This window comes from Numida meleagris, chromosome 2 (assembly GCF_002078875.1).
Source record: "Numida meleagris isolate 19003 breed g44 Domestic line chromosome 2, NumMel1.0, whole genome shotgun sequence".
In the NCBI taxonomy this organism is placed as follows: Eukaryota; Metazoa; Chordata; class Aves; order Galliformes; family Numididae; genus Numida; species Numida meleagris.
This window is the reverse complement of record NC_034410.1, coordinates 104,608,241-104,634,373: the sequence shown is the minus strand read 5'-3', so window position 1 is coordinate 104,634,373 and position 26,133 is coordinate 104,608,241. Positions and strand designations below refer to the sequence as shown.

The 26,133-nt window shown below is 39.7% G+C and overlaps 1 protein-coding gene across 4 annotated transcripts in view; it reads left to right on the top strand.

Moving 5' to 3' along the window:
- The window catches only part of LOC110395028 (opsin-5-like), a 41,016-nt gene extending 35,591 nt beyond the window's left edge, over positions 1-5,425 (top strand). For all 4 annotated transcript variants that reach the window (XM_021389109.1, XM_021389110.1, XM_021389111.1 and 1 more), the window contains one exon: positions 3,584-5,425. In XM_021389109.1, the coding sequence (XP_021244784.1) occupies positions 3,584-4,195 (612 nt within the window). In that variant the 3' untranslated portion in view covers positions 4,196-5,425. The remainder of the gene's footprint in view (positions 1-3,583) is intronic.

Genomic DNA, 26,133 nt, shown 5'->3' with positions numbered 1-26,133 from the left:
CAGGGAGCAATAGGGTCTCCCCTGAGCCTCCTCTTCTCCAGGCTGAACAATCCCAGCTCCCTCAGCCGCTCCTCATCAGGCCTGTGCTCCAGACCCCTCACCAGCTTCGTCGCCCTCCTCTGAACACACTCCAGGGCCTCACTCATCATGATGCATGTAGTGATTCCATATAATGGTCCATCCAAGTTATTTCATGAAGCAAGAAGTATGGATTTTACTGAAGATATGTAGCTGCTGTATGCATTTTAAGTAAAAAAGTTCATGCAATATTAGCACATCATTTCTACTTAGAGCTGCAGGCAGTACGTGTTAGTGCCTGAGTACAGGAGAGGGCATATAACTTACATTTATTTTTTGTAAGCTATGTGCTGATGATTACACTCACTTAAAAAAATAGGCAGCTACCAAACTAATTTGAGCATTTAGATAGAATTAAGAATATTTTTTATCACATTTTAGCAAGGCAGCTGAAGAATTGCCATCATCTTGCATAACTCAGCACTGTGAAGCTGAGCAGATATCATGAGATTCTCTTAAGTACAAAATAAAAGGTGAAGAAAGTAATGCCAGGCTGCTTAAAAGCAACACAGCCAAAAGTCTGTTCCAAGTCCCTGAGAGAAAGGTGATCATTGGAAAGAGGCCCATTGACTTGTTTGGGAGCAGACATCAATATGAGTTGGGTGGGGATTTATTTTTCTGAGTCATGGTATCGTAACAGTATTTTACCATTTTTACTTTATTTTTAATTTTTTGGTGCTTTGTTGATTGAAGAGAGGAGTAAAATTCACAGCGTGAATTTTCAAAACAGCCTGTGAATCTCTAATTTCTTTTTCTGCTTCCCCCCATTTTAGCAATGCATTGGCTCTCTGGCTTATTATTTTGCAGAAGAAGGAATAGAGGTTGTAATAGTCCCTTGAGGCATACAAATATTTGAATCAAAGGAATTAATTTGCTGTTTATAAGCATGCATTTGGACAAATCTCAGATTTTGAAAATAGTTCCACATGCCCTTTCAGTAACAATTTGGAGGAACAACTTCTTATTCTCAGCAGAATAGTTTCACCCATAGCAATTACTTTAAAAGTGAAAGGAAAGAAAAAATATCATTCTAATGACTGCCATGGCCTTATATATGAGTCTGCTTTGAAAGTAGTGCCTTCAATTTTATCATGTTGACCCAGTATGTCAGAGACAGATGTTGGTGAAATGGCAGTAGGGGTTGAACCTTCCCGCCAATATTCCATTACGTGTTGTTGCTGTGTGACAGGTGGCAGCAGAGGGGCAGTCTGACAAAATGGTGTCTGACATGAAAGTGCATATGAAGCAAAAGAGTGGAACTGAATTCCTCCGTGTAGAACAAATGTCACCCACTGACATTCATCAGTGCTGAACTGACCAGACAGTGGATGTTGAGCAGTGAGATGGTGGGTGGTGCATTTCAGCAGTGGCGATGGTGACAGTGGGTTTATTTGCCTGCAAAAACATAAAGGTATCCTTCCTTGAATTTCTTGTGAGTGCTCACAAATTTGTTTTCTAACTATCTCACCAAAACTCTCCTCTGTAGTTCTGCTCATGAAAATCCCAGTGTTCTTTCCCATCTTGTGCTCGCATCACTGATTAGCCCACTCCTCATACTTCTTACTGTGGGGAGAGTATCAGGTGCTGTGCAAGCACTTTAAACTCTAGACTTTTCAATATGTGGCATGACAATATAATAATAACAAAGTCTCTTTCTGGATGAATGTATGCATATAATTGTTGATATGCTCAAGTATCTCAAATAGGGTTCCTTTTGTCTAGGTGCACTTCAGTTAAAATTAGATGTCTTAAGTTCAGCCTCAAGCTTGACAGTGACAAAGACCTGAGAGCCATCCATCTCATCAATTTTAGACATATATCTTTGGATGGTATCACATGCTTTCTCCTTCTCTGACATTGTAAAGAACCTTGACTGGCTTTTGCTTAGAACAGAAGTTTTGGATAGCCAAAGTTATGCAAGATGAATGTTCACTTCGTTTTAAAAGCTGTACTGATGCCTTTCGAGAGGTTGGCTGAGAGCTTCTTGAAAGTGTGTGCCAAATGCCTTTTCACAGAAACAAAGCAAAACCTATCGCAGTCCCAAAGATTAATTGCTACCATAAATAAGCCATCTGGGAAATGAACCAATCAATTCTAATATCCATTTTTTCTTAATGTGACTCTAAAGGGCCAAGGCATATTGCTTACCGCAGAAGCTGCTTTTTGTCTCAGCCTGTTATACTGGCCATGGACAGTTCAGAATCAGAAAATTAATGCACATGGCACTGTCTTTGCCACAGGTAGAAGCAGACCTTCAGCTAATGTAATGAAATAGAGCACTACAGAAAGAAAATCATGTTAATCCTGTCCTATGGATTTGCCTTTATCTTTTTTTTAACTAGTCTTATTCTATCAAAATACCTTGTTTCTCAATTCTGCCGAATTTAGCTTTGGATTTCAGATGAACCAGTGGTTATTACCAATGAAAGGGAAATTTCTCCTGTAGAACTATTGTAGTGAATTGTTTTCTAGGGACATATGGAAATTCATGAACAGATTTTAGCCTGATAGCCAGAATGGTTAAACACTACAGACATTCCTCATCAAACTTGTGTTGTGTGTTTCTTGATAATCACCATACATTTCTTCTTGCAAAATAAAGTTTGTGAAACTACTAAAGTCGGGGAGAAAATAATAGCATTTGAGTGGCTCTTTGGCTTAAAAGAGTCTTATGTGTTTTCTGCTTGTGTTCAGTGCTCAGGGCCTGTCACAGCCTCACACTGAATACAACCATGTAATCTCTCACAATCAAAAAACCTACGATTTTTGCAACCTTTAATCTACAGCTAGAGTCTCACTGAGAAAAGTGTTGGATTTGCAGTTAATGGAGTTAGTTCACAGCTCTGTACTCCCAGTTGCAGAGGGCAGCTCAGGCAGGTGGCACGATGAGCGGCTGAAAACAAAAGTTCTTCCCTTATGCATTTTCTTCTGCTCGTTTGGATCTGATACTACTCTAAAGGGAATACATTATCTCCTATCTTCCTCATTGGTAAATATGTACTTTTGGCAAACATGGACTTCTGAAGCTCCTTCAGGAGCATAAATATTCTTATTTCTGTCTTTACAATGAGCGTGTACTTCACGTATAAAACAGGTTTAGAATGATGCCCTGCACATTGCTCTGCCTGTACAATCTGATGCTTACAGTTTAGTTTAGGTTTCCCAGAGTTTATTATAGACCCAGTATTTATTATGACATTTTACATATCTCTGTGATAATTTATACCAAAAAAACATTTGATTTTATTATTCTGATATGTTTTAACTCTGGAATTTCTAAGTTCTAATCAGAACTAAGTCTCAGCCAGAGTTAAGTTGCTAGACAAATATGTGTTTGGAGTGCAGTTGAGATATACTGGAAAACTTGAGGGGACTAAGCAGGTGGTGTTTTATGCATATGCTATTTCAGTAGCTATTTTTCTCATCCATGCAATTTTTTAATTCATTGCTGTCTCTCTCTCTCTCTCTCTTTTTTTTTTTTTTTTTTTTTTTTTGGGTCTACAAGCTGAGTATTGCTGTGTGCATTGGATTTTTTGCTGCTTGGAGCCCCTACGCCATCATTGCCATGTGGGCAGCCTTTGGATCGATAGATAAGATTCCTCCTTTAGCCTTTGCTATTCCAGCTGTCTTTGCAAAGTCCTCCACTCTCTACAATCCCGTTATCCATCTTCTTCTGAAGCCCAATTTCCGAAGTACCATTGCCAAAGATTTCACAGTTCTTCAGCAGTTATGTGTCAGGTGTTGTTTTTGTGTCAAGGTGCTGCAGACTTACAGATCCACTTTCGACACCAGCCTGAGAACATTCAAGGGCAAAAATGAATCCAGCTGTAATGCTCTTCCGATTAGGGAAGGATGTTCTTATTTTCCCTCTGATAAGGGCAGTCATACTTTAGAATGCTTTAAAAGCTATCCAAAATGCTGCCAGGAAAGGTTAAGCACTATGGGATGCCACCCTCAAGAATGTGAGTCCTTTGAAAACAACCTCCTAGTAAAAGTGAGACAGGGCAGTAGAAATTCAGTAAAGGTCGTTGAGCAGGAAGAAAAAAGCACTGAACTTAGTAACTTGGAAATCACCTTGGAAGCAGTACCTGTGCACTGTACATTTACAGACCTCTAGAGCTGCTTACATGAAGCAATCTGCCAGTAATGTTGTTATACTGGATTTATGAATGTAACTTCTTCTGAAAAGCCCTTCAGTTATCCCATTTTGTACACTATCTTCCTGCTCTTTCTCTTGTACTCTTTGATGGGACATATGCTACAGCACAGACATGCTATAAATGTTGTGTGACTTTTACCGTGCTGACTTAAGTGTATTGTGATAAATATATTCACAGAAAACACTACATCAGACAAATCTCTCTGCATGTTGCAACCTCTGTATGCTCCATTTTCAAGAGAACACACTAAATATTGAGAGGTTTTCTGTGGAGTTATTACTCCTTCTAGACTTTGTATATTTTATATCCTGTATGTTTGGAACAAATAACTCAATGTAGAGTTTTAAAAGAATGATCTCATGATGTTTTACTTGTTATAACTACTGCAAAGGTAAATATTGACTCAAATGCCTAGTTTCCAAGAAGTGATGCCAAATGACCACATCTTGTATTTCCTGGGAGTCACAGGTGTAATTTGAGAGGAAGTTGCTGTAGATCATTATTTATTATGCCCAGTTTTCTCTATTGGACATCGACATTAGCATGGTGAAGACCTGCCCCAGAAATATTGTAATGGGCAAGAATCTTGGCTAGTGAAGATGTTTACAAGGCATTACAGAAAGGACATCCTCTATGGTCAAAAATATGGTGTCTCTTCAGGGATGAAGAAGAAGCAATCAGAAAAGGCATCAGGAGTCTGAATGCTTATAAACTCCTTTCAGCGTAAGATTTCTCCAAGGCTTCCTAAGATAGATACATGGGCCCAAGTGGGAACCTATTCCTGCAGGAATTCCTGCACCACCACTGCAACTTGTCTCTGACCTCAGTGACATAGGATCCGGCTTTGAGAACTTCAGCCCATGTCGAAATCCTCAAGTGGTGAATCAGTGAAAAACAGGACTGGAAGTGACGTTCAAAGGTCATTTGGTCCTTCCTGCATGGAGTCCCATTGACGTCAGTGCATGAAGTTGGGTATGTGAATAAGTCTCTGGAGGATTCACCAGCACACGTACATATTTGGAGGCTTAAACTGATGTATCATTGCAAAGCCTAAAAATGTCACACTATTTAATGGCAAAAAAAAAACCCTACAATAATCTGTATTGTGCAGAGGGGCCGCATGCCTGGGTTCTATACAGATGTTTGAAATCACAGCTGTAATATGCAGCTGTTTAAAACAATCAGAAATAAATGGACATTTTTTTGTGCTGTGACTGCTCTTTGAGCTGTGGTACTGGTTAGATTCATGGTGAGATAATATTTTGAGCTATTAATCTAAATGAAAAATATCTTTTTTTTTTTTTTTTTTTTTTTTTTCTCTTTTTTCTTTTTTCTTTTTTTCTCTCTAATAGAACTACACAGAGAAGCCAGGAAGGAAGTTTTGGAGTCTTCATGCCCAGAGTTACAGTCACATTCAGTTCAGCATTCCCTATAGAGGAAGCCAAGGTGGACTTGTGTGAGGTGATACATTTTTAGCCTGGGAAATATGTGACTGTATATTTAAATAATGCCTATTAGTTAACTTGAATAAAACAAAAAACAGTATATGTTTCCAAATTCACATTGGACCCTCTGTCAGCTCTGAGTAGAGTAAAACAGTTGCGTAAATGGTCACATTCAACTTTGGCCAGAAATTGTAATGCTTTAAAAGTCACTGCAGAATCCATGCCAGTTCCTTTTATAAGTTAACAAGAAGAATGTAATGCCTTTGCCATGAATTTCCCATATGCTTAGACATCAGGAATGATATTACACTTGGACTGTTCCCTGTCTGTGTGGGGGAAGGTTTCCCTCTTATCTGAGTAGTTTTTTCTGCAGTAACCGCAATCTCCAATAAACTTTTCAAACTTGCCAGTTCTTTGGATTTTCCCATCTGTTGTTCTTCTGTGTTAGTCACAAATTATTGGTAGTAAGTGTATGTGTAAATGAAATGTCTCCAGTTTCAGGGGCTCTCTGATATTAAGGTCTAATGAAAGAGTCGATAGATAATTGGATTTGAAAAAAAAATGTTTGTTTTTAAAGATAAAACTAGATTGTTTTTGGAGGAAGGGCACCGGTTTTCTAGGAGAACTCAGTTGCTCAGCAAGGTTTAAGTCTACTCCTGTCCAGAGGAGCCAGAAAGTCCCAGCTGGTGGGAGGCTGGTTATGGTGACAGACTCTTTAGCAAGGTCTATGGTAGTAGGACAAGGGGAAATAGTTTCAAATTTAGAGAGCAGAGATTTAGATCCTTATATCCTTTTCGATATAAGGAAAGAGTTTTTTACAATGAGGGTGGTGAGGCTGGAACAGGTTGCCCACGGAGGTCGTGGATGCCCCATCCCTGGAGACACCGAAGGTCAGGCTGAATCATGCTCTGAGCAACCTGATCTAGCTGTGGATGGCCCTGTTCATTACAAGGGAGTTGGACTAGGTGACCTTTAATGGTCCCTTCCAACTCTGAATTCTGTGATTCTATGATGCAGAAAGGCAGACCTTACGCAAACATATGATGTGACTTCATTACATTTGCATAGTTCAGCCAAGACCTAGCGCTGAAAGCAAGTGTAAGTCCCTTCTTTGCTTGGATTAAAGGGCTGAGGGGCTGCTCACAGGGAGCTCAGCTGGCTGAACTGAGGGAAGCAGAAAAGAGCTGGTGGCCCTGGGCTGAACAATGTCAATCTTTCAGCGGTGACTGGAAACCTATGCACCTGCTCTCCATGATCACAGGACTCTGCTCTCTCTCTGTATTTACCTCTTGCACTCACCTGAGGGTTGGTCTTACAGAAGATGGTGAGTTTGGGGCTGGGAATTGCTTCCTGCTGTGCATGGGAAAGAGCTCAAATCACAGAATGGTTTGAGGGACAAAAACACTGTTGGAAGTGTCAAAACTGTTCAGTACAGCAAATTTGAGTTGTGAGGCTTTCTCAATCATTCTGAAATCGTAAGGGTATTTTGGCACCATTTGGGTGGTGTCAAACCCTTTGTCCTTGGGTGATGCCCGGCGAGTTCCGAAGTGCAGTCAGACTGGGGGGCAGCAGCTGTGTGGCTGCATTGCATCTGATGACCAAGATCCTGCACAATGCCAGTGTGGGCTGAGGAAGGGAAGGCTTAAACCTGCTCTGTCTGCTGTACACCCCTCCTCTTCAGGACACCTCACGAGCCCAAAGAGTAGAGTGAGCCATAATCCTCCCCAGTGAGAGGAAAGATGCTCTGGGGCAGACTTGCAGCAACTGTAGGACCCCAGAGATATAAAGGTGATGCTCCTCTGTTGGCATGGCAGTCCACAGGTGAGGCAGGTGGCTGCACAGGGCAACAGAGCTACGATCCAACCAACCTGTGGCCCAGCATCTGCATACAACAAATATATTTCTTTCCAGATGTGAAATAGATGAGACCAATCCTGTCCTTCGTGCGCTGCAGTGATTGCATCATTAATGCCAATTGCACCTTGCAGTTACTCATGGATTTTAATACTATTGTCTTATGAACTGCAACTAATTAATCCTCTCGTTCCTCGCAGCTCAGCAGACGCTATTAAGGATCATCTGCATTTTCGTTTCAGATGAAGGACCACAGCAGAGATTTCAGGAGGCTTGTCAGTGTAATTAGAGTAGTCAAGGTGCTGGAAACTGGTCACCCATCACTTGGAATCCGGGAACAGTTCTGGCTATGCATCTGTTATTCAGAGGAGTCACACCGTAAAATTAATAGCTGTGAGCTGAAATGAGGATGAGTCTTGTTGTCTTTTGTTTGATGTGTCTCACCTTCTGAAGAGGGTCAGGGCCAACCTATTCCATTGACAGAGAGACACTGGCAGACACCGTCTGCCAGTCAGTTGTTGAGATTTAGTTCAGAGAGACTGGCAGAAGGAGTCCCAAGTGCTGAAACATTTTCCTTTTCAATTATCTTATTTCTCTGCTATGACACTCTACTTCCTACTAGGCTTCATGCCGAGACAGGGCTGTTGTTGAATGCTGATCACCTGCCGTTCAAGGGAAATCGTATCTTTTTGACAGGTGATTTTTCCAATTCTGCATGCATGAACATGGACAACTTCTCCATGGGCTGTGGTCACAGTCAGCGTGCTGGCTGTCATACAGAAGTGCACAATGGAAACAACTATGCTGTTTTAAAAATGCTAGCTAAGTCCACAGTTTAAAAAGCTTTTCTTTTTAATCACTGTCCAGTCCATGGCTGACCCACTGCAACTCACCACAGCTGGGATTTAAGCAGCTTTCTATGTCTGACCAGCTTCAAACTGACTTTTGCTATTTGACCCAGAGCAAAGGTACTGGGAGGTGTTCTGCTAAGCCTGATTTAGGTAATATATCTGTTGATTGCTCTTCCCAAAATATTTTATTCATTTCAATTCTTACCTGTGTGTGTGATATTAATATCCAGTCCTGACTGCAATGGATTTTTTTCCCTTTATTTTTTCCTACAAAAGCCACAGTCCTGGGCCAGGATATCTGTGGTAGTAGAACTGCATGGCAGTTTGCATCCTGCAACAGTTACATTGCAAGTTCTGCTCTGAATGTGGACTTCTCTGGTGGATTTACCTGCCCTGCCAGCTGGTCACCATGTGATGCTTTATGCTCCTGGAGTGCTCATGTGGCAAATCCTGAAAAACAGCACACTCACATAAAACCTATATCACAAATCCACAAAACCAAGGCAGTGCAGCCTCTGAATGTTCTCAGTGAATGTTTCCACAGAGAATAGAACTAATTTTAAAAAGCTATAGGCTTTGTGAGCTGTGACATATGATTAGAAAGGTGAAGCGAAATGTAGAGCTCCTGAGAGATCTATGCAATACCCTAAAAAGTGAAATGTGACAAACAAAAAAAAGGCAAACTCATTTTAGTTATTATATATCCACTATTTAGCTAGTCTTAAAAACAAAAGGTAGAAGAACGTTTTTCCCCCAGGGAATTCCTTTGGAAACATGACTTGGTACTCTGTATTTGTTGAAGAAGTGGAGACAATGTCTTTTCTTTCAGCATGGGTAGGGGGTTTAAAACCAAATTGTTAGATGGGCTCCCATGCATGAAGAAGGAATACAGCAGATTTGCAAGGAGATCAACAGGAATTTTGTCTTGGCAAGGACTGCAGACAGTTTAAACTGAGGCCTAAAACCCTCTGCCGTTATGATCTGCCACAAAAGCTTGATTCAACTCTTGACTTTGTTATATCTCCCACATTGCATTTCTGATTTGAAAGTCTGGAGGTTTTCTGTGCCCAGAAAAATCCACTACTTGCATGCTGAGAAGATTAGAAGACTTGGCTGGCTCCTTTTAATAGTAAGGAAGGCAGAGGAATCTGTCTTTATTCACATCTCAGGTCTTACAGAGTGCAAACAATGGCTGTATTTTTGTCTGCATTTTGATGCTTGTTCTTTTACCCTGACTCTGAGACATGTTCCAGATTTGGTTAATTCTATGTGCAGAGATTATTTCAGGCTGCTGCATTAAATAAGCATGTGTTCACTGTGCAACTCTTAGGGATGTGAGCAGACTTCATGTATGGGATGGCTTAATTTATTCTGGAGATGCTGGAGGTTATCATATGTCCATTTGAAACTAAGTCACCTGCACAGCTCAGACCTCTGTGGAACCGTATTTTCCACATCATTCTGCCTCTCACAGATTTTAATTGAGGGTTATACTGCAGAGCGTATGAAGAGGCTGAGTTATAAGTCATTGTAAATGTTTATTATTTTCTTTCCACCGGACTGCAGAGAATGTGTCAAAATTTATTGGAATGGGCTGCCCAGGGAGGTGGTGAAGTCACCGTCCCGGGGGGTGTTCAAGAACCATGAGGATGTGGCACTGAGGGAAAAGCGCAGAAAGGGAAAAGAAAGTAACCAAAAGTATTGAAGAATTTTTCTAACATAGAAAGAAAAACACATAAGTAGATTTAAGTGTTATTTTCTGATATAGACATTTTAATAAAAAATATTGTACACATTGTTGCCAACTGAAGAAAACATCATTTTCAAAATTTTATTTTTTTCAGAAGTTAGGAAATTTTCTCTTTGAGAATGTACGCAGCTTTACAGAGGACACTGCATAAATGGACACTGGAGTCTTATCTGTGAGTGCAGGCTCTAGCAAGCACATCCCCTGAGAATGATGCCATGAAACTATAGTAGAGCATCATGCTTTTCCATAGGTCACTTTCACAGAGCATACAGATCTTTGTGTCTTCTGGGAACACTTACGGAGGGAGATGGAATAAAAAGGTACAAAACCTGAAATGATGTGGTAGGATCCTGCATGCACTCCAAAGGGCAGAGTACCTAAGTTTGCTGAAACTGCAATTACTGAATCACTTCTATTGGGTGGACAATGTGCAATTCCTTCTTTCACTTCTTTGTAACCCTTATTTGGCAGCCATTTGTGCTGGGCTGCATTTATCTCTGTTAAAAATTTTACGGAAGATTATCGCGTATTGGAAGACTTGGGATGCTTTTACTAGTACAAAACTCAGCTTTGCTGGTATAAAAAGAAAAAAGAAGGAGAAACAAAGGAAGATTGGCCCTTAGCAAACAGAAATGGGCAGGTCAGAAGGAAAGCAAAAATGCTGAAAAATTAAATTATTTCTTCATTTCAGTCTTCATAAAAATTTAATGTATTCTGAAACTTTTTAGGAAAGGGATGGTTATAGCAAGGAAATACGTTCATGAGAGGATAAAGAGCAGAATCAAATGTATTTAGCAAATGTAGATATGTTCAAATTTGTTGGCAAGGCAACGTTTAAAAGCATCTTTTAATGGAACAAGAAGCAGAAGCCAGTAGGGTTCATGAACTGTTAGCATTTACCTGGAAATAATAAAGGACAGGGAAGGTCTTGGAGGTCTGGAAAAGGACAAACATTCTGTGCTTGTAAGTTGTGGAAGATTCATCATCATTTTCTGGTTTTGTAAGTTCTCAGCTGAGTTTTAATAATTGGAAAGGTTCTGGTCAGGTTATTAAGCAGGATTTACAACATGTTAAAATGGGTTTATTCAGCACAGAACATAAAGAAGGTGTCTAATTTCCTGACAAGGTGTCTGGCCTTGTAAATAGATTACATATGTACAATTCTTCTGTCTCAGTTTAGTACAGATTGTCCATCTTTTCTGTGAAATTCAGGTGATGTCTGTATAAAAAACGTAGTCTCCAGAACTTAAGATCACTGAAGAAAAGTAGAGATCTCAAGGAGAAACAGCGCATTGGTGTCAGAATGAAAGACATTTCAAATATGAAAAGAACTTTCAAAATATTTTGACATTTTCAGTATTTTCATGCTCAGGTTCGCTATTTACAAGTGATGTGTTTTTGGGAAAAATATTAGCACTGGGGAGATATTTCTGACTTTGTCACAACACAGTAAATCGGTGTCATGACAACAGTAAGAGAGATCCTTCCCCAGTTACATTGTCTCATCATCTGTATATAATATTTTCATTAGAGTTTTAAAACATCCATTAAATCTAGATGCTACCGATTCATTCCTATGGTGAAACTTGTGCTTTTTTTCCTCAGAGAATGAAAGACAATCTCTTCAATACCCACTGAAACCTACTTTATAGAGAAAATTAGCGGCCACGAATAAACTCCCCAATTTGGGATATTTGTGCATAAATCAATCTGTACCAAAATTTATCCTAATTTTATTTAGCTGATTGTCCAGCTTCTTCCTTATGGCAAATGCTGCCTTGCAGCATGGTCTTAATGAACTTTGCTCAAATGAAGAGCAATTTCACATTGGTTTTCTGACTTCCATTTTTACGTAACCACTTCACATTTAAATACATTATTGAGCATAAAAACAACCCATCTATATCTGTAGCATTCAGCTAGGTAGTTTGAAACAGCTCATAGCTTGATACTTAATATGTAAGAGATCAATGAATAGTTTATTCAAGAGCAGATTTTCACATCAGAGATGAAAGTGAAAGATGGAGCAACTAGGATCAGCCAGAGAATGTTAATTTCCCCTCATGGTGGTTTCCCAGAACATATTCCCAATAACTGTGTAGTTCCCAGTACAATAAAACTGCTCACCTTTCTTGGAGCTTGGGACTGAGGAGTTATGAGGGCTTCAAGTCCAAGGCGGTTCACATGGTTGGTTTACCTGGAAATAAAAAGTCAGAAAACTTCCATACTCAGAAATTCATCACTCTGCCAAGTACATTGCCAGGAAAGAAGGTGAAGCATAAGATATGTTTGGAATATATTCTTTCAATTGGTAAATTGCCTCTGAAGTTAACTGATGTTGACAGCCCTCCATAGGATACTTTGATCTTAAAACTATACAGCTGGTAGAATAACTAATCGGAATTCTTCAAAAGAGAGGTAGCTGGCAAGGAAGATAGAAAGTCTTCTCACAGAATCATAGAATTTCTCAGATTGGAAAAGACCTTCAAGATCATCAAGTCCAACTGCAACCTAATCATACTGCCCTAACTCTAACAACCCACTGCTAAATCATGTCCCTGAGCACCACATCTAAATGGTTTTTAAACACATTTGGGGATGGTAACTCAACCACCTCCCTGGGGAGCCTGTTCCAAGTGCTTAACAACCCTTTCTGGAAAGTTTTTCCTGATATTTAACCTAAACCTCCCCTGGATTCTCATTTCAATTGTGTTTGCTGCACCGTGCCTTTATCTTGAGATATTTGCTGTCCAATATGAAGTAAATAAAAAATCAGTTCTGCTCAAAGTCCCATTGTCCTTTTCCAGGGAAGAAAAGATCTAGGGCTCAAACTACACCAGTAGAACAATAAGCAGATACAGTATGTAGACAACAGCTCAAAAAAAGTAAAAAAAATAAAAAATAAAGATGTAAAAGTGAAGTTATCACAGCCAGGTGAATTATCAAACTAACACAAGTGCATCTTTGTCTTTCCATTGCCCCATATGAATTATACAGAATTCCTTAAAAATGAGTGGTTGGGTACTGCCCAGCTCTTCTTCAAAACTAGTATTTCTAATCTGAGAAGATAACATCTACCATAGTATCTGTAGTAAGAATGTAGGAGAGGGTGGATTTTCTGTGGTAGGACAGGTTTCATTTTATAGGAATTAACCAAGTCAAAGCATTTAAGTGCTGAAGAGGAGAGGGAAGGAACTACTTGGGTTGATAAAGGACAATTCATTTTATGAGCAAAGGGATTTTACTAAGCCACCCTGAAACACTGAGGTTGAGTGATTCACAGGATATGTGTTTGAGGAAAAAAAACTGTGGTTCTTTGCATGAGGCTTTCATAGCCAATCAAAAAACTTGCAAGTGAGCTGAAGGATTACGTGTAGAAAGCTTGGTGAGGCAGCATTTTGTACAGCAGCAATGAGATATAATAGACAAGAAAAGCATAATGAACTCTTTTCCTTCCCTCTCCTCAGAGGTACATTACTGACAGCAGAGTTGCTTCTCAGCACTGTTTATAATTAAGCAAGCATGTTCAGAGTGCCTGAGAATAAAGGCAAACCAAGTACTCCTTCAGGCTACAGAATAAACTTGTACAAACTTCGATTCTTGATCATCTCCACCATGCAACAGCTGGGGTTTGATAGCCTTCTGTAGTGGAAATGCTAAGTCACTGCTTGAAACAGTGATTGAGCCCCTGGTGTGAAGGCAGGGCCAACCCAGGGAACCTCAGGTGCGTGCAATGGGATGGAGCCAGGATCCACCCCTTTCCAGACCTCACTGAAGGGTAAGCAGTGGAGGTAGGGGTATCTTACTAGAGATGTCTGTGTATTTGAGGCCTTCTAAAGGTAAGTAGCTTCTTTCTTTAATTTCTGTGCCTTCAGCTGTTACATTTGAGCAAATTCTCATCTGCTGTGGCCTAGGACCTTGCTGCTCTGCTGTCATTGCTGCACTTTCCTTTGTGTTATGATTTCCTGGTGATTAGATTTCTGTGTCAGCAGCTGTAGATGTCTGCAGGTGCAGAGCACTAGGAAGAAAGCACAGACCAGGCTGTATGGATAGGCCTAGTCAGCTTTTGCAACTCCAGTTAACCTGCCCAAACCTCGTTCCATCAGAGAGTAAGGAAAAACAAAGGTAACAAGCACCTTATGGCTGTTAGGTGACCTGTATGAAATAAAACATAGGTCTTTGTCTCCTCTGGGGAGAGGAGTGCTCAAATCACCATAGTGCTGCTTAGCTACCTTACTAGTAACCTCATGGAAGCTAAGCCTCCATATCCTACCTGAAAGAAAAGAGCTGGGGGAAAGAAGTAATTCTAAGTTAGCTTAATAGTCTCTTCTTGCTGGAGAGACGGTAGAATAAGCCTGGCCTTCCTGAAGTAGGCTGAGCTCACTTTCTGGAGCATCCTGCAACTGCAATGACTTTGTGCTGAAAAACTCTTGATTGCATGAGCATGGGTCTGGAGCAGAGCTGTACAGAGATATTTACAGATCTGGTAAGCACATTGCACAGGCTGATAAAAATCCAAACAAAAATGATACAAGTGTACTTATAGTCTGATCACATTGATGCATTCTAAAAGCAGGAAGCTTGCCAGTGAGTTGCCAAAATAATTTCTGTATGCACTTCTTGTTTTATTATCTGAAAATCAATTATGTATTTATCATCTTTGTAAAATGACGCTGCCCTGGCCAATAGGAAGTCTATATATTTTGATAGCAGATGTATCACAAACTGTAATGCTATAAATCCGATCAAAACAGCACTGAGATGCATGTAACAATTTCACTGAGAAGAGATTAGTATCTAGTATTTAAAATAATGGCAGTAAGAATCCTGCAAGTATACATGTTACTGTTTTTTTCTTTTTTGCCTGGGTTTCACAGCTGAGAAAAATATATTTTATTTCCATTTCAGCCATGAAGTGGTTTGCAGATTGAAAAAGATGCAGAGAACTGTGATGGATTTCTTTTTCAAGTAAGTGACATGTTCAGTTAAGATTGTTATCTGTTTATAAGCCTCGATTCACACCTGAGCATCTGCTATGTAGGGCAACTTCTTGAAGACTAAGGGAACATCAGCAACAACTATAGTAAATTACAGCTGTGGAGGTACTGGGTGTTCAAAAGGGATGAGGCTGCCCTGGTTTCAGCTGGGATGGAGTTGATTTTCTTCATAGCAGCTCGTATGGTGCTTTGTTTTGGCTTTAGGAGAGAAACTATGTTGATAACATGTCCATGTTTTAGCTGTTGCTGAGCAGTGCTGCACAGAGCCATAGTTCAGTTTTTCAGCTTCTCATGCCCTCCTACCAGTGAGGGGCTGAGGGGCCACAAGGAGCTGGGAGGGGATAGAACCAGGACTGCTGACCTAAACTGGCCAAAGGGATGTCCCATTCCATGTGACTTCATGTGGGAAAAAACAACTGAGGAGAATTGATGGGGTGAGATGGGGAGCTGCCACTGCTTGGGGACTGATCAGCAGGTGGTAAGCAATTGCACTGTGCATCTTTTGTATATATATATATACACATATGTATGATAGTTTTGTCCCACTATAACATATTCTTGGCTTGAAATACAGGCCTCTTTTCTTACTAGTGGTAAATGTTTGTAAACCCAGGTAAATGACTTCTGTCAGCCCCTAGTACTGCTGTACTTAGATGGCTCTGTTACTTCTCACTATTTTGGTATATACATCTGTTTAAAACGTTCCGTAGTGAATGCTGGTAGTGTAACATCTGGGCAACAGGCTCAAGTCTGAGAACATATCAAAAGCAAAACTTTTAAAAAGTAACCTTAAAATCTTTGTAGCTGCAGGGACAAACTTATGGGAAGTTACACATTCACAAGTATGTCTTCTGATAGAATATGTGTGCCTGGGAGCAAGGGACGTGTTCTTTGATTTTACCATCATAGCACTTATCATGCGTATGTATCATACCTAGTGGCAGTGAGTTCTCACTTAAAACAAATCACTGCCATCCATTCCTCACTTGTCAGTGTCACTGATGTTGAAGAAAAATAAGGTCTTTTTTTTTTTTTTTGTCTCTGTAAGCCTTGAAATTATTGGAAAGAATCCATAGAGCTGAGGAATTCCTTGGGACATTTCTGTCTCTGATCAAGTAAAAGCCTTCACAGAGCCTCTGAAATGCAACTTCATAGTGGTATAAAAGAACATGTGTGTGTTAGCAAAAAAGAGTCATTAGGAGTGCTTTCCCCAGTGCCCTGTAGACAATAAACATGGTTACAAATCTTGCTTGATCAATTTAATAAACATTCAAGTCTGAGAGTTGCTTCTGGAGGCAGGGACATCAGCTTTTGCAGTAAGAATTCCCCTGGGGCCTTGGAGATTTTTCTGTTAGGAGGAAAATGAGCAGTGAGAGGAAGGTTAATGGCAGAGGCGAGTGAGGTGTTGGTGTCAGACAGCATGGGGGGATTCCTTTCTCAAACAAGGAACCAAACATTTGGTCAGCCTTTGGATGCATAATGCATCACAAGTCTGGTAACAAGGTATTTTCCTTACATTGTTAGCAGCACCTTAAGGGCTCTGATGTAAAGAGCATGGTCAGGTTTCACCATGCTGATGTGAAATGTTGTCCTCCCTTCTTGCCTTCTGTCTCCTGGACAGAATTTCTGCAAAGGTATAGGGAAGGTGTGCTGAAATGATTCCAGAAGCAAGTCCCCACAACTGGGAGATTTGCCTTTCTCTAGTGGGACTCAAGCGTTTGCGTTCCTTGTTATGTGTGTTGGATAGCAACAGTTATCCATTCTTCAAATCTTGCCTTTTCCACCTAGTGCAAGTCACATAGATGCGGAGTTTCAGCTATGCTAACAGGACTGGAGGTCTGTGTTGTTTGTTTACTTATTATTTCTGGCTACAATCTCAGTAGGGTTGGTCACTGGAGTCGTGAGGATTTTTTCTTTTCAGCATATGTTTTGTTCCATGTTATCTGTGTGGTAGATAACACCAGTTTGTAAAGCTTCCTCTGCTGCTCCAGAATCTAATTTGCATTAAGGTGACAAAAGGCAAGAAAGGACCGGTGAAATAAAGTGGAGCACTGTGATCTTCTTTATAGACCTTTGTCATCATCTGATAACAATGAAAGGGTGAGGGTCATCAGAGATGTTGCTTTGCTTTACACAGAATTTTTTAGAGAACAGTGCTCGTCTGAAACAGTGTCTGAACATCCTTCAAAGGATGTTCTGTCTTTCAACAACATCATTCATAAATTAACTTTTAAAATAACTTCATCAGATGTCACAGACCACCAGAACTACTGGCAAAACATCCTGTAAATGCAGAGTAAGGAAGCTGCACAAAGGAGGCAAATAATGTGTTTAAGAAGTATTATATTAACACTAGGAAGAGTCCTAGGATCTTTTTGTTGTTATTTAAATTTTTATTAGCTTCTTTCCTTTTTCTTGCTGACTTCAACATTGGAAATATAAATATTCCATAATGCTTCCATTCTCCTGCGAGGCTTAGGGTCACTTTTTAAAAATATAATCTCAGCAGATTGCAATAAAGATCTTCAGAAACCTGCTTCCCAATTCAGGTTTGAAAATCAAGGACCTCATGGGAAAGAAAATCTGATTCATTTGTTTATTAAAAGACGATCAAGGTCAGAATGTGTTACTGGTTGAAACTGAGAATCTGGGACTAAGTATTAAACCTGAGTAAAATGGGAACGATATCTTTTTGACTTAATATATTCATTGTTCTTTTAATAATCATGTTTGTTCATGATTTTGGGATGAAGGACAGAAATTTATGAGCCAAAAATACTGCAGGCCTAATTTACATTAGTTAATGTATGATAATTTCCATAGACTAAAATAAGGCATGTATTAGCATGCTCGCAAGGGAAGTGGGGGCAGCCAAGTGCAATGGTTACTGCTGTTTTACTTGCCAAGATAGTATTTAGCCATTGTCAAAGACATTGTTCTTGTCATTATTTCACTGTCTCTAGATAAGATTTAATTTGAATGAACTTAGAGAGTTTTGGATGCAGACCTATGAATTCTGTGTCTCATTTATCATGTTAAAGAATTATGTCAGGTTTTGACACTTTTAATAGTACTCACTGAAAAGATTTAAACTACTTTGATTTCCAGTCCTTTTTGATTTAGACTTCTTATGCATCTGTATTGTATTAATAAACTAATGTAGAACTTGTGCTCCTTGAAGCCTTTGTGACCCAGAAATGATGAAAAACGTACTTTACCTGATAGTTCTGTCAGTTTCCAGAATGACACAGCAAAACTGCTGATAAATGCAATGCTGATCTTGAAACTTGCAACATACTATGTACAAACCACTCACTTTTTCATCATTAGGAAGCAATACGTCTATCTGTGTTTCTGCAGTACACCAATTCTTGGTTTTGAAGGCTTGTGCTGACGTTTTTGGGTACTACCTGTAGCATTAGAGCACTGTCTAGCAATGAAGATAGATCCTTCAAACTAAGTAGCGTTCCTTTCAGTGGACAGATCCACATTTTCCTGTAAACATAACCAGGCTTCCTGGAGCAATTTTAGACTTGCATATTTCTCTTGCTCTGCCTTCATTGATCGTCATTGATTTCAGGTTGGATATCAGGAAAAAGTTCTTCACCAGATGGTGATCAGGCACTGGAATGTGTTCTCCAGGGAAGAGATCATGACACCGAGCTGCTGGAGTTCAGGGAGTGTTTGGACAATGCTCTGTCATGTAGTCTGATTTTTGAGTGGTCCTGTGTGGAGCCAGAAGTTGGACTCAATGGTCTTTATGGGACCTTCCCAACTTGGGTTATTCTATGGTTTTGTGACCTACTGAATATCACCGTTGATGATTACATTTAAATTAGTATAAAACATATCTCTTTAATGCTGTATTTGTTATTTAGACAAATACTGACTGTTAATGAGGCCTGTGCACTTAATTAGCTAGCTGCTTCAAGATTTGTTCATTTAAACTTTCACATTTTTCATAGACTGAATAAGTTGTTCCTCTCAAGAAAAAGTACCAAAACTTGTTGAAGTCTAAGCTACATAGGCAGTTAATTGCAGTAAATTTTGTTTTCATTGCTGAAGCAAAAAAAAAGAACTGGAGACCCCTGTGGAATGTGAACGGAGGTAAAGAAATAGTTGCTGAATTCTGCTCTTCATATTTAATATTCCAGTAAAGCTTTTAATCTCAATTCAGTTTAATGAAGTTTTTTTTTTCATCTCTGGAGGCAACACTGACACACTTTGTGTGGTGTAGAATACTGTCAACGGTTTATGGGCGTTCGGCCTGGTTCCGTGACAAAGGGGACGGGGGACCCACGGGCCCACGTCCCGGGAAAAGGGGAAAGGGGAAAAGGGTAAGGAGATGGCCCTGAGAGCAAAGAACAGCGGCAACAATCTGAGGAGAAACAAACTAATTTACTAAATAAAATAACGGAATGCAAAACAACACACTATAATACAATATAATTACAGTTTAAGCTGATAAATCCAATACAGAGAGAGAGAATGTCCCAAAATCAAGGTAGGCCTTACTCTACTACCGACAATAAGACGGCTGGAGAGCGAGGTGCTGCCAAGACGAGAGACGGCGGAAAAAGGGACGAGGTCTCGTGATCTGCAAGTTTTTATACTGTGAGCTTTTATCTTTTCTCTCCGGCTGGAAAATGGTAACAGAAGAGCAAAGTACCGTGGGGAATGTAGTAGTCCTTCTCTTCTGAGAACCAGGTACATTCACTACATGATGCTATGATGTGGAGTACCAATAACCGAAAATCATAAAACCATGACAAATACATAGAATCACCAAGGTTGGAAAAGACCTTCAGGATCATCCAGTCCAACCATCTGCCTGTCACCACCAATAGTCCTCACTAAACAATGTCCTTCAACACAACATCTAAATGTTGCTATGTAACTAGCTCTGAGAGCTTGAGTCTGCTGGAATTGTGTAAGCTTGAGTATTGCCATAGTGTAGGGCTTAAGAGAGATATATTTAGGCTAGTTAGATCATGACTGTACCTCATGCTCTGCAAAACATGTCCTGCTCTGCTGATGATCTTTGCCTTGTGCTGTGTTAAGAGTTTATTCTGCACGTATGCTAAGATGGAAAGAAGACTCCATCAAGAGGTTGCGTCTTATCTTAAGAATCACAGATAAAAATTAGCTATGCCCGTCAATAGCAAAATATATAATGAGGACAGGGCTTAAAACACAGATCAGTATGTATTTCAGTTTCATCTAAAGCCAAGGACTAGTTTGAGTCTGCAGTTCAGTTATTAAAAAGATATAGAAGTCTTTTATCCAAAGCTCTGTTACAATAGAATGAACCAACTCATTAAGATCTCAAACAGGGCTTATCCAAAGGTCAGTATGAATATTTACATTGATTTCAGTGGACTTTTCATAGTGTCAGCCAAGAAACATTTATTTAATAGTCTTACGAGCCTTCCTAATCTGAAATAGCCTTCTTTTTCCTGCCAGCTTAACTGATCATTATCAGTAAAATGTTAGATATTAAGCACAACAAAGCCAGTTGGAGCTTAGCTGTAATAATTTCTAAGAAACATTTTTTTCCTGCTATTTTTTTATGCAAATTGTTTTCATCTTAAGATATTTGTCACTTATAATGTGTATTTTATAAGCTGTGTTAGCTGCTGTTGGCTTGTCTTGCAAGAAATTGTGTTCAGCTACTTCTCTCTTCATCCCTATGTAAGCAGAAAATGGAAATGAAGAAAGGCAGCAGTAGACTCCACTGGTTATCAAACTTGAATATGTAATTGTAGGTGTCCCTGTTCCTCCATAAACCATGAAATCAGTCTTTAGTAGTAAACTGAAATTCTGAAGAGAGGTATCAAAGTCCTCCACTCAGTTTTTTTTCCTGCTTTACTGAAAGATTGCATTCTTTTTCCTATGCCGAGCATTTGGAGTTGGTATGGGAATGCCAGTGCTGTTTCTGAGGGGCTTATGTCTCCACCCAGTGGTTGTGCTATGTCGTTACTCATAGTAACATGACGTTACTCTGGTGCATTTTAAAATCTGCATTTTTCATTGGGCTTTTGCGATTTTTACATGTACTTTATATGAGAGGGTTATAACTAGGCACTTTGAGCGGAATTAAAATCGATTAATCCAAAGTAATCTGACATTAATATTTTAAAGACTTTGAGACATTACATTTTACGGGCATTATGTTGTATTGAATTGTAATTTGGTGTGGAAGATGAAGAGAGAAACATCAACTTTTTCTGCCTTATCATATTCACAGGGATACGCAAACTAAGAACTGTAGCAAATAAGATCTTCCAAGATGCTCTAAGAGAGCTGAAGAAGTTATTGTTCATCACTTTCAGATCTTCCTTTCGTTATCACCTGCAACCTGAATTGACAGAAGGGACCAGATTCAGGCCTTTGTTTCCTTAACCTCAGTTTGGTGTTGTAGCACACATAATTTATTTCAGGACACATTTCCCCCTTCTAACATGCTAGTGCTCTGGTTTGGAAGCAAAGAGAGTAACTCCACACAGAGGCAGGAGACTGTAACTCCACAATTTGTATTAAGTTAAGCTTGTGGTCCTCTTATTCCCTCTTCACACTCGAGATGCATGTTGATCAAGTTAGAACAGGTAGAAAACAGCACTGTCCACTTCTGTTTAGCCATCACCTCAAATCTTGTTGGATGGGCTGTTTCAATAAGGATCCCTGGGGTTTCCTCCCTTCTAGTGCAGTCTGTGGAGTAAAACCAATACGTGTGTTGGAGCCAAGATTGTTACCCTACTGTAACTGTCAAATTTGAAATCAGTGCCTTTTTCTCTCATGAGCTCTTCCTTTCTCAATAAAGAAGAATATGGCTGCAAAAAGAGGCTCGGTGTAGAGACCGTTTCATAACTGTCTCTTATGCAAAATGAGGCCTTGATTTTCTTAAATGGGTTACTGAACTTTCCTCTCAGGAAGGCAAACCCTATGTTTTACCACAAAAAGAGGCATTTCCAGTGCTCTTTCATATCAGCACAGAATCAGTTTTAAGTAATTTAATGAACTTGCTGTGTTCTCTAAATGTGATGAGTTTTTCACCATTTCTTGTTAGACCGCAGTGTTTTCTGGGATGAGTAGAACAATTGTGCCAGGCTGAAGTCACTTATAGTAGAGAGAAATGCTTGAATTTAGCAGTATATGGCTGAAGAGGAGTTAATCTTAATTGACTTTCTACTGACCAATTCTTTGCACTTACATTCTTTCATGAAAGTGGGCACCAAACTAGGGACCATTTTGGTTCTTCTTTTGTCTCTGTACTCTAACAGACTGAAACGGCCACCGGGGCTCTTTAAAAATTCCACTATGCCTCTGAGATATTGAAATCCTCTCTCTGCACATGCTTCTAAATTGACACGCGGTTACTTGGTACTGTCTTTGTGTATGGCCCCAACACAATCATGTTATGGCATCTTATGGTTGGGTAAGACCAGGTCAGTGTTTGTATGTGTTGCTTTCCTCCTGGCTTTAGAGATTAATAAGACTGCTTGCATTACAACTCAGCTCAGTGAAGTAATTATGCGTAATTGCATAATTACCCGTTACAGTTGTTTGACTTACTGGCATTTATACTAATTAAACTAATGTTATGCAAAACTACAAATTAATTTAAAATAAGAAAAGCACTGAGCACTGCCTCTAGAGGGTGTCTACGCAGGCAGTGATACCATGTTTGAACAGAAAGTGAAACGTTGATCCTACATCATTTCTTGAATGTATTACATGGTTTTCTTTTATCAGGTAAAAGGATACAGCATTAAATAATAAACTATGTAATAATCCTAAACAAAACAAGATCCAAGGCTCTGGAATGAAAATAAACTCTCTTGCTCAAGAACACTTTCTATAATCTGATTAGTCAGAGGTAAAATTTCTTGCAGGCAATAATCTTATGTTTATTTATTATGAACATTTCTCAGTGGTGGCCAAAGCTAAACGTAAATTTATCTTACTCCTTGCTGGCGTGTTTTATGTTCCTCTAGATTAAAATTCAGCGTCTGAGTTTTGTGCCCAGTCTACAATTCTGATATGCAAATAACTTCACCAGATTGACTTTTTTGCTTACGCAGTGAACTCTCAAATCATTCTGACAGGAATAAAATTTAGAATGTGAATTTAAATAAAGAAAATGGAAGGATTAGCATAATGAATAGCAAACAGAATGCTGCCTGTTTTTGGAGACGTTCATAATCCTACAATTGCTTTCCTGAGAAGAATGTACTGCTTAGTTTGGACTTAGAAAAGCACAATTTGTGCACTTACCTTCTCCATTTGAAATTTGGCCTATGCAATTCTTCAAAGAATAAATATCAAAAAATCACTCAAGCTGCCTTCATTCTGTTTTCTCCCTCAATATTTGCATGCTACTTAATTTTATGACTATAATAAGGCTTTGGTTGCTGTGATGCATTTTACTTGTAGGGATAAGCAGACAAGCAGATAAATGAGTGCTCCGAAAATCTGTAGTGAACAGCTCTAGCAGTCTAAGTCTTTCTCTAAGGAGGAGAAAGCTCTTCTGAGTTCTTACAAACCTCTGGAGTGGAGTCTGGTGGACTTGATGGCCTCATAAATTCTGGAAATGGATTGTTGTGGTAGAAGACAGTTCTTTTGAGAAAACTGTGCATGAGAAGAAAAAGCACTTGATTTCCTCAGGGGAGAAACTCTATGACCTGTAGCAATACTATCTGCTCTTTACAAGCAACAGTTCAGATGGAGTTCACCTGAAAAGGAAAAAATACATAGAAACTCTTGGGACTGAATTTAGTGACGCAGTTGCTTGTGCAAACTGAGAGATGCCTGAAGAAGATACCAGCCAGAAAACAGAGGGAGGAACTATTATTTTATGTTTCCGAAGTCTTAGTTTGTCTTGATCTGTGCTTTTTTACATTCTGCAGCTTCTTTGTACAGATTTAAGTGATGATAATCTAACAGTCTAGAAAGATGTTAAGGTATGACAAACTTGCACTATTTTTCTCCCAAGAATTTTACATTCTCCAAATAGTTTCACAGACTTTCTGAAGAGTGAATGGAGGTCTCCTGATACGGTGAGGTACTCTGGATGACCAGATGGTTTTAGTGCTCCCTTTGGTGGCAGAAAGCAAGAATTCTAATAGAGTGTTTCCGTTTACTGTTTAAAGCTGAGGAATTGTGAGATGCATACCAGTGTCTTTTTGCAGTTAACTGGCAAATGCTCTACTGATAAGACTTTTTATTTAGCTAGATGCTGATAGTGAAGATATTGAATTTTTTTTTCAGTTTCTTTGAAAAATGGAAGGAAATAATACCAATAGAATCACAATTTGAGGCTGTTGAGGTAGCAAAAAGTCAGCACTGCTGATCTCTGAAATGTAGACCATGGGTAAAAGAGAATAGCAAAACATTATGCAGCAATAGAAACAAGAGCAACAATGGTTCCTCTGATTTCTATGAGAAAATCATTCAATTAATTTGAATGAGTCTAGCATTTTTTAATCTCATTGATGAGGCATTGTCATCTCACTCGCTGCGCCATTTCTCTCTGACTGGAAAATGGTAACAGGGTTGCAAAGTCCCTTGGGGAATGTAGTAGTTCTTCTCTTCTGAGAACCAAGTACATACACTACGTGATGTTATGATGTGGAATACCAATAACCAAAAATCATAAAACCATGACAGGCACTTACTGCTATGATGCATTAAATACTACAATTTGTTTTTTTTTTTTTTGTGAATTTCTCAATTCAGAAAATAAAAGTGTGAGGTCTTTCAATAGGAGGCAGTAGAATGACACACTGGTGACTGTAAACCTAAAGAAAATCATGGGACACTATATCCCTATATCCTGGGCTGCATTAAAAAAGGGGTGGTCAGGAGGGAGAGGGAGGTGATTGTTCCCCTTTACTCAGCTCTTATGAGGCCCCATCTGGAGTACGGCGTCCAGGCCTGGGGCCTCCAGCGCAAGAAAGATGTGGAGCTCTTCGAACGAGTCCAGAAGAGGGCCACCAAGATGATCAGAGGGTTGGAGCATCTCTCCTGTGAAGAAAGGTTGAGGGAACTGGGCTTGTTTAGTTTGGAGAAGGCTCCGGGGAGACCTCATTGTGGCCTTCCGGTACTTGAAGGGAGCGTATAAACAGGAGGGGGAACAACTGTTTACATGGGTGGATAGCGATAGGACAAGGGGGAATGGTTTTAAACTGAGACAGGGGAGATACAGGTTAGATATTAGGAGGAAGTTTTTCACTCAGAGGGTGGTGACGCACTGGAACAGGTTGCCCAGGGAGGTTGTGGATGCCCTGTCCCTGGAGGCATTCAAGGCCAGACTGGACATGGCTCTGGGCAGCCTGGTCTGGAGGTTGGCGACACTGCACTTGGCAGGAGGGTTGAGACTCGATGATCTTTGAGGTCCTTTTCAACCTAGGCCATTCTATGATGCTTTTCTGATGATGTTGCGCATTTTTGGAAATCAGCTAGCATTTGTTAGAAACCTTCAGATTCAACAAATAGCTGGGAAGTTCTTAATGTCCTTTCAGAATTAAATATGGGAGCATACAAATGCAGATCCTAAATTGCTCTCTACTTTCTCTGCACTGAAGTATTGCTGCCATAACAGATTGAGTTCACCCTGATTTATGGTGCACATGGTACCCTTACAATGTTTGAATTCATTCTATCCTGACATTTAAAATGGAGAAAGCATACTTACCCTTCCTGGCATTGTGGTCTGCTGAGGCATATTAGAAGACGCTCAAGGGCTATTTGTGGGATTGCTGGGAGATCCTACCTCACCAGAAGTACGTTGCTGATACTCTATAGTACAGATCCACTCTGCACTGCACAATGTTTTCCCATAACTGAAGGTTGGATCTGTGAATAGACTTACAAAGACTATAGACTTACCCTTAAAAGTCCCCCAAGCCATTATTTTGGCTGCTTCTATGCTGGGAAGTCCTCTCTGATCAGTGTTCAAATGACCTGCATATATTGTGCAGATGGCCTCTGCATATTGAT